This window comes from Panthera pardus, unplaced genomic scaffold (genome assembly GCF_024362965.1).
Source record: "Panthera pardus isolate Hobbes unplaced genomic scaffold, ASM2436296v1 HiC_scaffold_11, whole genome shotgun sequence".
NCBI lineage: Eukaryota > Metazoa > Chordata > Mammalia > Carnivora > Felidae > Panthera > Panthera pardus.
The window spans coordinates 94,125,254-94,141,984 of record NW_026526666.1 but is presented as its reverse complement, the minus strand read 5'-3'; the positions used below and the strand labels follow the sequence as shown (position 1 = coordinate 94,141,984).

The following is a 16,731-nucleotide window of genomic DNA, read 5'->3' as shown; positions in this document are numbered from 1 at the left end:
GTTCTGGGTTAATGATTTATGGTGGGTGGGGGCTGGGCCCTTTCTGGGGCTGTCCTGTGCTCCCGGAGCCGCTGGGGAAGGAGCCGGAGAGCTGGCGGGCTGGAGCACCCGGCCGTGAGCCAGTGACCCCTTTCTGTTGACGAAACTTTGCCCTTAAACGCCAGCTAATTAGATTTCTGGCCTTTTTTTCCCCCACAGGCGAGCGGCTGGGACGGTGCTGGTTTGAGCGGGACCTTGTCTGATGGCTTCCTCCAACCCTCCTCCACAGGCTGCCATAGGTAAGGTACCCCAGGCTTCCCGCCCGACCCCCCTCTGAACGGGCCCCGGGGCTGGCTGAGGGCCACCGGCCCTGGGCGTGAATCCTGCCCTGCTGGTGGTTGGCTGTGCGCTCTTGGGCAAGTGACTTCACCCCTGTGCCTCAGTTTCCTCGCCTGCAACAGGGAAATCATAATTTCCTTGTCACACAGAGTAGGCTCCAGACGAGGCTTGAGTCTTTACCTAAGATGCCCCGGAGACTTTAAACTTTGAAGGCCGCAACCCTTAGACGTGACTGCAGCCGTGTCGTGTGCTTGGGGGGCGGAGGGGAGTGAGGCTTATGAGTTGAGGGCAGCGACCCCAGGTTGGAGGGGAAGGCGTTGGGGCCGCCCGCCTCCATCTGCCAAGGTCCCGAGGTCAGGTCGTCTAGCAGCGGCAGGGTCACCAGAGTTATCGAAAAGAAGAAGAAGAAGAAGAAGAAAAATCCATGCTTATGCTAACAAATTATTTGTCGTTAATCTGAGATCCAGTTCGATGTCCTGTAGTTTATCTGGCAAAGCCTGGCAGTGGGGCCTCGGACACCGTAGGCAGAATCCAGAACCCTGGAGGAGCTGGACACCCTTGTCCCACTGGGCCCAGATTCCTGTCCGTTCATCCTCCTTTGGGGGACGCAGATAGCAGAGAGGTCCCGCCTGAGGGCTTTTTTCACCAGCCCAGCCCTGTCACTGACACCGTGGGCTTGGCTGAACGACTTGGTGACTCCGTGGCTGTTTCATCAGCCGGAAACGTGGGGTTGGTAATGACACCCTCTCCTGTGCTGTTGCAAGGTTTAAATATATGTAAAGCCCGGGTGTGTGGTAATCAATCGCTCAATGAATAGAAGCTATTATCACCATGGGGTGTTGCGGGGCAAGGCCAAGTGTGCCGGGCTCTGAACCCCGGGCCGAGACCAAGGAGAGGTCCCTTCCTCCCTGAGCCCTCGTGTTCTTCTCCGAAGGGTGGGGACCAGCACAGTGAACCCACCTTCACGGTGCAGGGTGGCTGCTCAGGCGTCCTGCCTCCCCCAGCCTTACCGGGGTTGGCTCTCCTGAGGACGGGAGTGCGTCCAGGAACATCAAAGGCATATGTGGCCGGTTCTGGTCCTGCCACCTGTCGGGATGGGTGGGAAGGGCTCAGTTCAGCTCTCATTATCCAGGGAGGGGCCTTCTGATTTTTCCTTCTGATAAGGAGCCACGTCTGGTTGCCTTGGGTCTCAGGAGCATGGGAACAGGGCTGTGGGGACCAGGGCATCTTCTGATGCCCAACAGTGGCTTTGATCCCAGGATGCCCCCTGCCCTGCCTCCTGCTGCCGTGGGCATTTTGCACCCTTTCTCCTGCCCAGCAACAATGAGGAACACAATGATTTTACGATTAAACCCATTCGGTCCCATTTAGCAAACATTTGACCGGCATTTCCTTGTTCTGGCTGCATCTGAAACTCGGGCCAGTGCCACCTGGTGGAGACAGGCTCTTCTCTGAGAACGTCCTGTTGTCTTACTAAATGAAACTCAAATCCCCCGAAACACCTCTGCAGTGTCCCGTCGCTGCCCTCCTCCTCGCCCGCATCTGCGCCCCCACTGGCTCACGGGCCGTTCGTTCCCCGCTCCGGCCGTGGCCTCAGCCTCTGGAGCACCAGCTCGATACGAGCCTGTGGGACCTTCACTCGTCCTGCAAGGCCCTGTGAAGGGGCAGCCCCAGCCAGCCTGAGCCCCCCTCTGCTGTCACTGGGCACTGGCTCAGTCCCTTGTGTGCTATGGCCATCTCTTGCCATATTTGCCTGCCCGCCTCACCTGCAGTGAGCTCCTTGACGTGAGGGGTCCCGTCTTATTGGCCCAGGGGCTGCTGGGAACAGTCCTCGGGATGCAGGCGTGACTGTATTGACGGATGTCCCTGCATACAGCCTGTGGGCCGGTGGCTCAGCGGGCCAGGCCTGTGATTGGGAAGGCCTGCCCATCTCCCTTAGGGCCTGGGGCTGGGCTCTGACTGAATAATAATAATAATAATAATAATAATAATAATAACAACAACGAAGATAATGGTAAGGATGCAATGACACAGGACAATGAGTGGGACCATTATTATCAGAATAGCTAATGTCAGTGAGCACGTACCTCACACCGGGTGCTTTACGTGTGTCAGTTCATTCCGCCCTCCCGTCCTCACCCCGCCCCCTCTGCTCGCCTGTGAGGTAGTCACTGTCACTGTCCTCCTTATGGGTCAGGAAGCCGCCGCCTGTACGGATAAAATGACCTGATGCTCAGGCAGCATCTAGGAGAGCTGGGGTTGGAGCCCAGTGGTCTGGCTGTGACACCCTAGTCACCTAGTCACCCTGTGACACTGGTCATGCACATGGTATCCCTGCCGCCTCTCAGGCAGATTCAAGTGGGCAGGGGCCAAGGGCACCGAGAGAGAGAGAGAGAGAGAGAGAGAGAGAGAGGGAGAGAGAGAGAGAGAGAGAGTGTGTGTAAGCCAGGGAGGGGCAGAGAGAGAGGGAGACACAGAATCCGAAACAGGCTCCAGGCTCCGAGCTGTCAGCACAGAGCCCAATGCGGGGCTCGAACCCACGAACCGTGAGATCATGACCTGAGCCGAAGTCGGACGCTCAACCGACTGAGCCACCCAGGCGCCCTGTGGTGTTTTCAAACTTTTAATACCACAACCCATAGACATGGCAACAGGAGTGTGTGTGTGCACGTATGTGTGCGCGTGTGCGTTCAACAGATGCTTGCTGTGCACCTACTGTGTGCTGGCACTGTACCAGATGCTGGGGATATAGGTGACAGTGGACAAAACAGACCAGAATTCCTTATGAGCTCACGTATGTTCTAGTGAGGGCCCAGTAAAATAAAAGCGTCAAACCTCGTTGCTGACGAGGGCCGTAGGGCAAAGTAAAGCAGGCGAGTCAAATGGGGAGTCCCGGGGTGTCTCTGTGGGCAGGTTCGCTCACAGCAGCCTCACCTGCAGGTGACCTGTAGTAAACACCTGAAGGAGGTGAGAGCAGGAGAAGATGCCTGGGGAAGAGCATTCCGGACCCCAGGACTGAAAGTGCAAAGGTCCTGAGGCAGGAGCACATCTGGCACGTTCACGGTGTAGCAAGGAGACCAGTGTGGCTGTGTGGGGCGAGCGAGGGGAGAGAGGTAGAAGGTTCTAGACCACCTGTACGTGTGTGTGTATATATACCCTGGAACAGAACTGTCAAAAGCAATATCGAGAGTAATCCCAAGTGTGACTTTATAAACCTAAAATATTTAAAAATATCTCAAATAAGCATTTCAAAAATGAAACAAAAGGCTGCCCGGGGAATCCCCTAATTGATTTTGTGACTCACCAGTGGGTTGAGAGCCAGAACATGAAAGCTACTAACCTGGCTTCTGACTCAGCCCCGGGATTTCTCATGTCAGTTCATCATCTCAGGGCCCACCCAGCATCCAAGGGGGCAGCAGGGCTCAGTGGAGCATGTAGGATGGGAGCTAAGACAGAACGGGGCTCAGATCCGGCTCCCCGCTTACCAGCTGTATGACTGTAGGTACATCACTGTGCCGCGCGAACCTCCGTGGCCTGAGTCCAGTGGGGGTGGTCGTGAGGCTTACGCAGGGAGCTGCAGGGGGCACATTTCGGGCTCGCCACCAGGGTTTGGTTCCCTGACCTGGGGGAGCGGCTTGCGCCCCTGGCCACATCATGGCCCGGAAGGGTCCATCCTGCTGACTTTGGCCCAAGGGGCCCCCTAAGCTCCCAGGAGGAGAGGTGGGCCCCCGCCTCAGTGGTCTCCGGCTGGGGGTGGGGGAGGGAGGATGAGCTGGAATGCAGCTGACGAGGGGACTTCTTGGATTTGGTACATTTGCACCTGGAATGTTCTGCTCTGCAAACTCCCAGGTCGCGGGGGGAAGGGTTGGAGTTTTCTAGTCCGACAGACTGCTGGAACTGGATATGCCCGTCAGTCTGTCTGCTGTTCCCTCCAGCTGTCTCTCTGCTCCATGCACCTCCCTGCCTTCTTACTAATCCTTCCCCGCCCCGAGCACCTGCTGGGGCCGAGTCCACAGACCAGGCGATCCTGTCTTCAAGGATCTCAGGCTGGGAGGGGCCGTACCTACAACAGGTGCCCGGGTGCTCCATCTACCCTGTCTGTTCTCAACCTGGGGTGATTTTGTTCCCCAGGGGACGTTGGGCAATGTCTGCAGACGTTTCTGGCTGTCACAGCCGGAGGGCAGTACTTGCTTCTAATTGGTGGAGGCCGGGGCTGCGGCCCTACGTCCTCCTCCAGCGCCCCCACCACAAGGACCCTGCGACCCCAGAGTCAGTAGCAGTGAGGCTGACAGACCCGGACCTGCTTCTCAGTTCACGTTCTCGGCCTCATGGGGTGTTTTTACTCCCCAGTTTACAGAGGGAGGCGTCAGGGTTCCGAGAGGTGAAGTGGCTTGCTCGGAACCACACAGCACGTCGGGGTCCCAGGCAGGACCGAAGGTCATGCTCTAAATCATACGGTGTGAGCTGGGTACAGCGGGACTGCTCAGGGCGGCCGGAGGAGGGGTGGTCACTGCCCTTCGGTTTTGGAGCGGGTTTGCAAGAGGCCGGAGGGGAGGGCGAAGTGAAAGCCTGAGGCGCTGTCCAGCCCCAGGTTCTAGGAAGGGAGCCCTCGAGGAAGACTGAGAACCTCAGCTCAGTGATGTAGGTGGAGAGGTGAGCGCCCGGTCGGCTCTTTGGGAGAGACGATCCGTTCCTTTTCTTGTTTAACAGAAGTTTCTGGGTTTCTACCCCAGGCCAGGCCAGGACCTGTCCCCTTCAAGGGGACGGTAAAAGGGGCTCTCAGGGATCTGAGGTCCGTCTGGGAATACAAACGAGCACAAGTCACATCACTGCAGGTCATCCAGGAATGGAGAAAACAGGGCTGAGTCGAGGAGGGGGTGTGGTGGGGGCAGGGCTCTGCTTCGGTGGAGCTTTGATGGATGGCAGGGGGCATGGCTCCAAACACTTGCAGGCGGCCGGCCGTGTTTTATGCCGCTGCGGTGTGCAGGCCAAGCGTGTGTGTGCTCACTCACACGTATGAAAAGCACATGGGTACACACATGGAGATACGCACGACGGTGTGTACCCAGTCGCACGCGAGCAGATGCATTTAAAAGGCCCCCCTTGCTTACAAAATGGGGAAATAGGGAACAAGGGCACGAAAGACGTGCGTCCGAGTGTGGATGTGCTCGCGTTCTCCTTGAAGGCTTTCTCCCTCCCCTCTGTCCGCTGCCCACCTGCTTCGAGCCCTCACCGAACCACAGGTCACTTCCGGAGCACAGGAGGGCCGGCTGGCCCCGGGCAGGGGTTTACTCTAGTCTCTGGGAACTGCCCTCGCTCAGACCCCAGCCGCTCACCCGCTGCAGATACCCCCCTTGCCCAAACCCCAGGCCCTGTGGCCTCTGACCCCCGGCTGCTGACCCCGCGGCCGCTGACTCCTCCTCCCTTCCAGGAGATCAGCTGGTTCCTGGAGGCCCTGGCCCCTCCCCTGAGGCGGAGGACGACCCTGGAGAGGCTTTCGAGTTTGACGACAGTGACGATGACGAGGACACCAGCGCTGGCCTGGCCGTCCCGGGCACTGCTCCCGAGAAGGACATCGATGCCCCACTGATCCACTGGGACGCCTCCCCCATCGCTGGTAAGGTGTTTTGGGGGAGCCTTGGGGCCTCCCATTTCCGGTCCGCTGGGGCTACAGAGAGCCAGTGGAAGATCCAGGCTCCCAGTGATGCCTCCCAGGCCCCACCACGGTCCCCAGAAGCAGGAAGGGAAAAACCATTGAGAAGAAGTTGCATTCCACCACTTCCCTTGGGGACTGGAGATTCCAGGCATTCCTGCAGCATCTGGTGAACTTTGACACATCATAATGAAAGTGGTTTTGGCCCCGGGGTTGTGCTTTGGACACAGCGGGTGCCCAGGGCTGTGTCTCCTGGGCCCCTCTTCCTCAGCAGCTGCTCCCAGGGAATCACACCAACCAGAGAAGGAGGCTCCCAGAAGTCCCGGAGGGTGGCTCTAGGGGTGGGAGTGCCCTGATAAGCCTGGTGTTAAATGGCAGCTTCTGGGCTCTCGTATTGTGTCATCTGGGAGAGACTGGGGACCGGACTAGCAGGAACCGCCTGCAGGCTTGGGGACAAGGGGCTCCTTGAGGAGCTGGGGGTGGCGGGGCGGGGGGGGGGGGGGGGGGGGGAGGGCCAGGCCCAGTGCAGGTAGGGCGGCTGGTTCTGGTCGGAGTTGGGATATGGGCCATGGGGGTGGGAGTGGGGGTGGTGCAGGTAGGACAGGTTGGGGAGCTTAATGACAGCCAGTGCAGTGGCTGGGGGAGGGGAGGCAGGAGCCCAGGAGGCACCCGGGAAAGGGGGCGGGGATGGGCCCAGTCGGTAGAGACCAGCCTGACAGGCTCTCCTCTGCTCTCTTCCCCCAGACCCAGACCCAGACCCGGTAGCCTCACCACCCCAGACACAGTAAGTGAGCCTTGTTCCTTTGCTTTGGCGGTTGGAGGAAGAGACACCAGGCAGGAGGTGTGAGAGAGGGTGGCGCTGTGCCCAGGAGGGCTTGGATGGGTCTTTGGCTAAGGAGGGACGCATTCAAGATCCGTCAGCCATCCCCTCTGTGGCCTCCCCAGCCAACTCTGGGGCGGGCTTCACATTTGGGGCTTGGGAGTCTTACAAGCAGCGGGTTCTCAGGGTTTGGCTCACTGCTGCTTGCTGCCTGGCTTCGGGGACCTTAGAGAGCACTCCTCTAAAGGAATTCTGAGTGGTGGATTGAGGGCCTGGGGCCGGGGCTTTAAATCCTGGCCACCCTGGTTGGGGGGAGGGGTATTTGAGTCTCCTTTTTTCTTCCTGGTGTGGGGAGCCAGGGGGACTGAGACTCAGGCAGGTGTCTCCAGGCTGGCTGTCTCAGAGATGCATTTTGCTGCCTTGGGCCCCCTGGAGCCAAGGCAGCCCTGGATTCAAGTGCAAATGTCCCTGCATTTGCCATCTGGAGTGGGTGGGCCCTGGGAGGGTTTCTGCTGGGCCAGAGGTATGGGCCGGCCTCTCCTCCCTGGCGGAGGATCTGAACTGAATCAGCAGCCCTGCACCCGCGCGGGGAGTTCTGCTCTCCCAGGGGTTAGAGCCCTCCAGGGTGGGCCAGGAAGGAAGCTGGCCAGAAAGGCAGTCTAGTCGGGGATGCAGACACAGGAGAGCGCCCCAGAGAAGGATGCACAGGGAACTGGGGACACCGATGGGAGGGGGCCCAGGAGGAGAGCTCAGGGAGAGGGGAGGGTCGGGGAAGAGAGTTTACTGGAGGAAGCTACTGGCCGAGGCAGGGGGGTGGGAAGAGGAGCCGGCCATGAGCTAGTGCACCGCTCCCCTCAAGGTCTGGTGCTCTTGCTTCCCTCAGACCACCCTCCAGGAGAACCCCGTTGCCCACTCGGGACTGTCCCTGCCCGCCTTCTCTCTGTGGGTCCCGGAGGCCGGATTGGGTGTCTGGCCAGTGCTGGCACCGTGCCGAGGCGGGGACCCAGTGGCCTGAGAGCTGCTGCCATTAATTACCATGTTGTTTCCATCAGTCCCACTGGGCAGGTAGCTCAGAGAGTGTTTCAGGCACAGGGGCCCAGCCTCGGCCTTGACCCACCGCCCGCCCCTCTGCAGCACCCTTACCTGTCCTGGGACTCGCCCTGGAGCAGCCCTAGCCCCCTTGAACACCATCTCCTGGTGGCGCCAGGGCGTGAGCTCTCGAAGGTTCAAATCCCCACTCAGCTCTTCTCCAAATGGGTGGTTTTGGGCTGCCCGTGAACCTCTCTGAGCCCCACTTTCCCCATCTGTAAGGCGGAAGTAATACTCATCTAGGAGTATCGTGGAATAGGAGAGGCTGGTCGAAGGACGCACTAAATATGCACCTTGTAAACGTTTGCTTCTACTCCGCCTCCTGTCTGGGTGTTCCCAGTGATGGGGCCCGAGGGACGGAGACTGTGCGCTCAGTGCCTCAGCCTCTGGGGCTGGGCCTGGGTTGCCCGGTGAGTCTTGCCAACACTTGGCTTGAATAAATGTCACCTTTGAGTTCCCTGACTGGGCAAAGCCCTCTGCAGAGCCTCGGTCCTGGCCGGAGTCCTCAGGGGCCTCTCTTCCTGCCCTTAGTTTCCTGGATGGAGAGATTGGGGGGCAGGACTTATCCAAGGTCATGCGGTGAGACTCCGGCAGCCTCGGACTCCTCGTCCAGTGCTCTCTGTCTGCTCCCAGTGGCACCCCTCCCTTCCGGGTCTCTGTTTACTTCACTTCCAGCTCCTTGCCTGGGGGGTGATTTTCTACTTTGGAGTCCTCTGGGAGAAGAATCCGTTCAGATCACTGTCCTCCTTTTTATCTAAGGGAAAGAGGAAAAAAAGTTTGCTGTCCTTTTTTTTTGTCTTTAGACTTTCCTAACAGTAGTCTCTCAGCAGACGCTGCTTTGAAAAAGCAGACGTCCGAGCGGAGGACATTTTCACCAGTCCTCCTTGCATTTCCTCCACGGCCCCTGTCTGCGGGTCTGGAAATGGTCCCTCTGCCTACCTGGCCTCGGGAGGCTCCTGACAACAGAGTTGGGGTCACCGCCCAGGTCCTGGAGTTGCTGCAGCCTCAGAGCCACCGCACTCCCATCCGGGCCCTCGTCCCCAGCGGGGGAGGGAAGCGGGCCAGTCCTCGTCCCCGCCGGCCAGCTGCCAGGCAGGAGCGAGGTGGGTAAAGTGAGGGCTGGCGTCCGGGTCCTGAATCACCCGGCAGCCCGGGCCCTGAGCCACGCGGAGCTGGCTTCGAGTCCTGCTCTGCGCTTAGCTGTGCGTCATTCTGCAAGTGGCTTCCTGTCCCGAGCCTCACTTCCCAGGGGTAAGATGGGGATCATAAATCTACTCTCTTGCAGGACTTGCACGAGGCGCATGTAACCTTGATCCCGTGCTCAGTCTGGCTGGCATGCGCCGGCCGCCCCGGATGTGTTTGCTGTTGTTATTCTGGGTCCTGGCTGAGATTTGGTTGTCGAGGGAGCCGGCTGGGCTCCGTACCCTGGGAGTCAGACCGACCTGGGTTTGACTGGGCTCTCAGCAACCAGCTACCCCAGCTCTCCCAGTCTGTGCGGGGAGGAGAATCGTACTTGCGGGGTGGGCGGTGGCGAGGCTGGCTGAGGCTGACTGGCAGTCCGGGTACCCTGGCGGGGGCACTGGGTCCGTGTCTGACTTTGAGGCCTGTGGACTTCCTGGTCCCTTCACCGGCTTGGCCGGAGGGGGGCAGCCGGGCGTCTACGGGGTAAACAGAGCTGCTGGTGTTTCTGGGTGCACGGTGCCGAGGCCCCTGGGGTGATTTGAGGGTCAGGCCACCCTGCCCAACAGTCGCAAGGAGTGAGAACAACCGGGGTCTCGTCCGTCCTTGCTGCTGGTCAAGAGCCACCTTCGAAGTGCTCGGCGTTGGTGACGCTTTTGCTTGTGGCACGAGACATATCTGTTGCTGGAAAACAACCACAATAACAGCGGCAAAGTTAACGGCAGTGATGATGATTGTGTTTACTGTGTACCAGGCACACTGAGCTAAGTGCCCACTCCTGCTGATGCCTCCCATCTGCAGGAAGTAGACCCTACCCTGTCCTTACCTATGGCACAGGTGGGGAAACTGAGGCTCAGGGAAGTTAGGCGGCCAGGGTCACACGGAGATGGTACGTGTTCATTCAGCCCAAAGACTAGGACCTTGGGCCTCTCCAACCAGAGGCTGGGCATTGGACCCAGGCTCTCCTCCAGGGATGCGCTGGGGACTCCAGGTGCAGACCCAGAACCTCAGGCTTCGGGTCATGGTGGGGGTTGTGGCCAGTTCCATATGGATGAGCCGATTGTGCGTGTATTTAATTGGGGTGAGGATTTTGCCTGCTAGGGGATTTAACTTTGCCTCTGAGTTCTTAGAGAGCAGTTTGCGAGCGGTCGGCTCTTGGGCCAAGCAGGGTGGCCTCGGCACTGCCTGTACGTGATTCTGGCTGAGGTCCCTTCCTGTAAAGGGGAGCAGAGTACCAGCGGCCCCCTCCCCTCTGGTAGAAGGGTGTGGAGGCATGTCTTCCCGCCTGCACGTTGGCTCCCCTGGGTGCTGGTGGTTTGGGTGGGGGAGGCACGCATTGTATTTGCTGTCGGGTCCTCTTGGCTTAGCACACTGCCCGGCCCAGGGGAGTCCTGAAGGCATCGTGCGGAGTGAATTGTGGGCGCGGGCGGACAGAAGGACCAGTGGGGTCTGAAAGGCAACTTTCCGTGTCTCCATGAAGACGAGAATGGGAATTTGGAGCCCGGGCTTTGACTCTGGCACTGACGGAGGCCGGTGGGAGGCAGGCTCTCCGTGGCTGGGTGGCTGGTCCCACTGATGCTGGTGGTGGTGGTGAGCTAATACCGCGAGCTAACATCATCTTGCAACTGATCTCTCCCAGCACCGCAGCCGCGGGAGATGGGATGATTGATCTTGCCCACTTTTTAGATGAGGAACGGAGGCTAGAGTTGAAGCGGCTTAGCTGTCCGTTGTTGGAGCCTGTGGGATTGGCCTTTCCTGGTGGACTTTGAGGCCCATGCACTCAAGCACCCCGAGCTCTCGCCGGGGGAGTCCGGCTGACGAAGCAGCCCGGAACACCAGTGCCTGCTAGAAACAAGGGCGTGTGGGTCGCTGGCTTCCTGTGTTTTCCCTGGACTCAGGCCCGGGCCTCTTACCTCTGAGGGCACCGGCCCCCTCTGGGGTTGTTTGCTTTTCCTGCCCGGTTTTGCTGCCATCCCAACAGGGCCCCCTGCAGCCTTAGTATTTCCTGCTGGGTCAGGCTTTTGGCTCCTGTCCGGGCTGCAGGGATGCTTACTGGCTCCCTGGATGCACCTGTCCTGCCCCTTCCTGGGTATCCAGACGAGATGGACTGGTCAGAGGCTCTCACCTGGGCCTGGACGCCAGGGAAGCAGTGGGGCAGCTGGATTCCCGGAGGTGCCAGGGAGCCCCGTCCTCCCTGGACACCTCCGGTGCTGGGAGGATCCGGCCGGGCACAGGGAAGCGGCATTTGAACAGAACGGATGGAACCAGGGCACTGGAGGGCCTGGCGGCGGCCTGTGGCTTCTGAGGCTCATGGATGTGGGGAGTACGGGGGTCTTGGGAGGGACGGCTGGACAAAGCTGGAGTGCCCCCAGCCCCGGAGGAGTTTCTCCCTGGCGGAAGTCAGTCACCGGCTTATCACTCAAGGCTTTATAGACTGGCTGCAGCCCTAGTCTGGGGTTGTTTACGCTCCCGGGCTTGCCCTCAAACTCACTGTTTCTACAAATCTGGGGCATTCTCAGCCTCCCGCGTCCTGTTCCGAGGGCTCTGTGTGAAATCTGAGCCCTGGCAGAGGTCACTGCCCCTCAGAGGAAGATGTCCTCGTGACAGGGTTATGGGGACCAGGCCCCTTTTCCATTAGAGACCTCTCTCTGGCTCCTTGCCAGTCCCGAAGTGGAAAAGCTGTATTTTTTTTTTTTTGTTTGTTTTTCCTCCTCCCCACCTCTGGTTACGAGGGGTTTCCACATCCGGAAACCTATAGCCTTTGGATCCCGGCATAAAAGTACCAGCACAAAAGTACCCAGCGTAAGAGCCACACGGTCTCTCCTGAAGAAAGGTCCCCACGTACCCCCATTCATTGCACTGAGTACCCCTTTCAGGAATCTGGTGAAGCCCATCCCTGGATCCCTGCAGCCACAGGACGCTGCCTTCTTCCTCTCTCATCCCTGGTGCCTGGCGTAGGTGCAACACCAATAGTTTACGTGTGCATGGACTTTATGTGGTCCGTTCCACGCATCTCCTAGCTGTGGCGGGCAGAATAATGCCCCCCACTCCCCACAAAGAGTGCCACATCCTAATCCCCAGCACCCGCGAACATGTTACTGTCTATGACAGAGGGACTTGGCAGGTGTAAGTTAAGGACCTGAGAGGGGGCAGATCCTCCTGGATTATTCAGGTGGGCCCTGTGGAGCCACAAGGGTCCTTATGAGACAGGCAGGAGGGACCCCAGTCAGAGAGAGACTGAAAGAAGCCATGTTGGGGGCGCCCGGGTGGCTCAGTCGGTTAAGTGTCCAACTTCGGCTCAGGTCACGATCTCATGGCTCGTGAGTTCAAGCCCCGCGTCGGGCTCTGTGCTGACGGCTCGGAGCCTGGAGCCTGCTTCGGACTCTGTGTCTCCCTCTCTCTGCCCGTCCCCTGCTCACGCTCTGTCTTCCTCTTTCAAAAAATTTTTTTTAAAGAAAATATGCCACGCTGTTGGCGTGGAACATGGAGGAGGGGCCTCGGGCCAAGGGATACAGACTGTGCTTCCAGAGGCCTGGAAAAGCCGAGGGAACGGATTTCCCCCCCTCCCCCCCCACCCCGCAGCCCTCCCTGCCTGTGCAGGACAGTGCTGGGGTGCAGGTGGCCAGTATTCTGCTGGCTGGCGGGCTGGCTGGGCACCCCCTGCCCCTCACCCCCATGCCTCCAGCTCGCAGGTCTTTGTGGCATGCCTGTGATGTGCCCGGCGCTGCAGTGACCCAGGCCGACAGTCCCTGCCCTCGGGGGGAGGGGGTGCTGACATTCTGTGCCAGGCTGTATTATTTTCACATGCCAGGCTCTGTTTTAAGAGTTTTACCTGCCTTATCTCATTAATCCTCGTGACCCCCTCGGAGGCGGGCACTGTTATAATCCCCATCTTACGGATGTGGAACCAGATGCCGAGGGGACATGGCGTCAGCCTAATGTCAGGCCAGAGCTGAGATGAGGCAGAGCCGGGGGTGAGGCCAGTCAGCTTCCAGAACCGGGGTTTAACCTGCCGAGGTCTCCCACCCGGATCCGGTTTGGATCCTGCCCGCCCTACGCATGAGCTCCGTGACCCGGGACCCGTGGGTTGCCTTATCTGCTTAAGCCTCCGCTTCCTGTCTGTAAAGTGGGAAGATAGACAGGCTGCTGCAGCCGTGTGTGTGTGTGTGTGTGTGTGTGTGTGTGTGTGTGTGTGTGTGGTGGGGGCGGGGATGAAATGAGATGCAGGGATCGGATGCTCAGCCAGGCCAGCAAGCCGGCTCTTTGTCACTGTCCCCACAGGGCGATGGTCTGTCTGGGGCTGACCCCAGGGCATGAGGGACCCGTGCTGGCCAATGGGCTGCTTAGCATTTCCAGAGATGCGCCTCCTTCCGCTTTTGCTTTCTTATAATAGGCATACATGTTTACCGTAGAAAAATTAGAAAGTACAGAAAATGACAGACTAAAGCGAGCTTTAATTCCACCACCGCGTGTTTCTGTCCAGCTTCTTTGCTATGCAGATATACAAGTATTCATAATATTTTTTTTTTTTATAGAACTGTGGTTTTATTGCACATGCTGTTTCATGGCTCATTCTTTGTCCTAATTGCATATTGTGAGCGTTTTCCTGTGAGAGCCTGTATTCTTGTTCAGCACCCCACATGGCTCTTGATAAGTTATTGCTGGGGGGTACAGTGCCTGCCGTGATCTGACCCCCGAGCCCAGGGCCCTCCAGATGTCAGAGGGGTGCGTGCGACACGGAACGTAAGGGGGGGCCGTGTCAGCATCCGTGGCTGTGGAGGGTGTCCCCGGGGGCCTTGACATTCTGTCCCCAGTGAGAGCTGTGCTATGGATAGCAAGTCAGGGGTTCTCTTTCCCCCCAGACATCCCCCTGGCGTCTTCTCATCTCTCAGGGGGTGGCAGAGGACAGACAGACTGGGTCCCTGATCCCTTCTGTAGGAGAGGGACGGCCCGGCTGTGGCTGCAAAGAGGCACGTGCCTGCAGGTTGGAGGCATTGCTCTGGGACCCACAGCCCAGGACCCTGTAACTGGAGGAGGGACGGAGGGGAACGTGGGGAAGGGAGGTAGCACACTGGCAGGATTTATCAAGCGCCAGCCCCCCTGCTAAGTGTTTTAAGTGCTCGCTTTGTTTACTCCTTACCAGAACCCTGCCGGGGAGGTATCATGGCCCCATCTCGCAGATAGGTTGTCTCGTTAATCCTTGCTACAGGAAGCAGAAACCGTTATTCGGCCCATTCCACAGTAGCTGTAGGACGTGTCGACTGTCCTGGCCGCCCAGAACACGCCGACAAGCCCGTGAGCCCGGTTCCCGACCCCGGCTGCCCAGGGGAAGCAGCGGGCGGTTTAGAAACGCCGATGCCTGGCCTCCTCCAGACCACCAGCTCAGGGCTGCTGGGCCGGGGCCCTGGCCGGTACCTGCTGGGGGCTTCCCGGGCAACTGCGAGGGCCACTGCTGTGAGTCATCTGACCAGATGACCTTTAAGGCCCTTCCAGCTTTAATGTGTTATATAAACTGGAAAGTGGCCAGCGCTGAAGAGAAATCTGGTAGCAGGGTTAATCTGGACTTAATGTTTTGGTGACTCTCTGGAGGGGTGATGCCCTGAGTAGGACCGTCCTGGGCAACCCCTCTTGTCAAGGCCTGATAAGGCAGTCGGTATTCCGGTCCTTTCTATTCCCCAAGGGGGGATTCTTTCCTCCTTTGCGTTTTTCATACTTTGCCCTGGAAAAGTCCCTGGAATGCCCCGTGTGTGCACGTGGGGTGTATGTGTGTGTGTGTGCACAGGGCGCAAACCCAGCCTGCGGGAATCCTCGGGCCGTTAGGGTTTGGGTGGTGTTCCACACCGCGTAGCGCCTGGGGAAGGGACCCTGTGGAATCAGCTGTGCCTGGAGATTCACTGGGAAACTGGGGCTAGACCAGCAGCTGCAGGGGTGAGGCCACTGCCATCGTCTGGAGTGGAGCTGTGATCGAAAACAGGCTGGGGAGGGCACCCGTCTGCATCGATCGTGCCCCCTGTGTGCTGGGGCTGACGGAATGGGGCGGCCAGGACAGAGCAGGTCCCTGCTGTCCCGGGGCACTCACTTCCCTCTCATCTCTGGCTTTTCCCTGGATAGCGAGGAGATGGGCACAGAGGGTGCTTGGAGCTGCGTGGTGGCCTAAGTCTGGTGGAGAATGGACACTGGCGTTGGGGGACCAAAGAGGCGTCCTTTCTTCTGTCTCCTGCCCCTCGTTTCCATCTAACTCCTTGTTCTCCGCTCCTGTCCGCGAACCGGGCTCCTTCCCTCTGCATTCTGGTGGCAGTGGGGTCACCTCGTGAGACTGGAGTCCTGTTAGCGGCCGGCCTGTTTCTCAGGTGCAAGCTGAGAGGCGTCGAAAGTGCCGGAAGCTCAGATAAGCGTGAGACGGTGGCCCCTCGTTGACTTTTATGGCTCTTTGGTTATCTTGAAGTGTTGGGGAGGCCCCCAAGGGAGGGTTTGCTCCCACGGAGAATTGTGGCCAGGCAGAAGCTGGGAGAGGCTGTCCTCTGGGTGACTGCAGAGCGGGTACCCTCAGCCTCATTTCCTGCCACGTCCTCCGCTTCCCTTGCCCGGGAGGTACTTTCCCCTGCGAGGCTTCGCAGGCAGATTGCAGCTCAGCCTTGCTGACCAGGTGACTTGGGGGGAGGTTCATTCTGAACCTCAGTTTCCTCATCTATAAAACAGTCGTGATGAGACATACACTTGTGCTCAAGGGGTCTCAAGCGTTCAACACAGCATGGGGTAAGGCATAGGTACCAGCCAAGTGCAGGGCAGGGGGTGGGTGATTGTCTCCAGCCCAGCCTAGGAAGACCTGTACACCCAAAGGCACTGGCCTTTTCCCTCCCTTGGGGCTCCCCGTCGCTCTGCTTGCCTGAGCCGGGGAGGCAGCAGGGGTGGGCACGAAGGTGATTTCTCTCTGCTGGAAGATCCCCACTCCCAAGCCCAGGGGCACAGACTAGCTTCTCTGGTGGTGGAGGTGGCTTAGACCTGCACTGTCCTGTACAGTGGCCATTAGCCACGTGTGGCTATTTAGAATGAAATGACGTAGAATGAAATAAAATGAAAACTTAAGTTCGCTGTGTTTCGGTGATGCTCAGCCCGGAGGCTCGTATTTCAGCCACTCCCGGCTTTTAGTATGTCATGTATTATTTCCAGAGCCCTCCTAAAGCTGCCTGCCCTCGCCCAAAAATACCCACTGCCTTTTGATGTGACCTTCAGAGTTCACCCAGGGCCTCCTCGGGTGTTCTCTGGCTGAATCGCAATGCAGCCTTGGGGCTGGCTGTTAGGATTTCTCTTGGACAGAGACTTGAACTTGCATAGGCCCAGTGCTCTTTCCCTCCTTCCTTTAAACATTTTTTTCAAATGTTTTTATTTATTTTTGAGACAGAGAGAGACAGAGCATGAGCAGGGGAGGGGCAGAGAGAGACACAGAATCCGAGGCAGGCTCCGGGCTCCGAGCTGTCGGCACGGAGCCCGACGCGGGGCTCGGACCCGCGGACCGTGAGATCGTGACCTGAGCCGAAGTCGGACGCTCAGCTGACTGAGCCACCCAGGCGCCCCGCTCTCCTTCCTTTTAAAAAGTCTGCACACTCAAGCTAGGCTCAGTGGCGTTATGACACAGCAAATATGTGATGTAGTTGAATATCTAAATGCTGCT

At 58.7% G+C, this 16,731-nt stretch overlaps 1 protein-coding gene across 1 annotated transcript in view; it reads left to right on the top strand.

The window, feature by feature from the left end:
* The window catches only part of ARHGEF10L (Rho guanine nucleotide exchange factor 10 like), a 141,674-nt gene that overhangs the window by 33,776 nt on the left and 91,167 nt on the right, over positions 1-16,731 (top strand). Inside the window, 3 exon segments of the mRNA XM_053898907.1 lie at positions 199-278; positions 5,750-5,935; positions 6,716-6,755. Coding sequence (XP_053754882.1) covers positions 242-278; positions 5,750-5,935; positions 6,716-6,755 — 263 coding nt within the window. The 5' untranslated portion in view covers positions 199-241.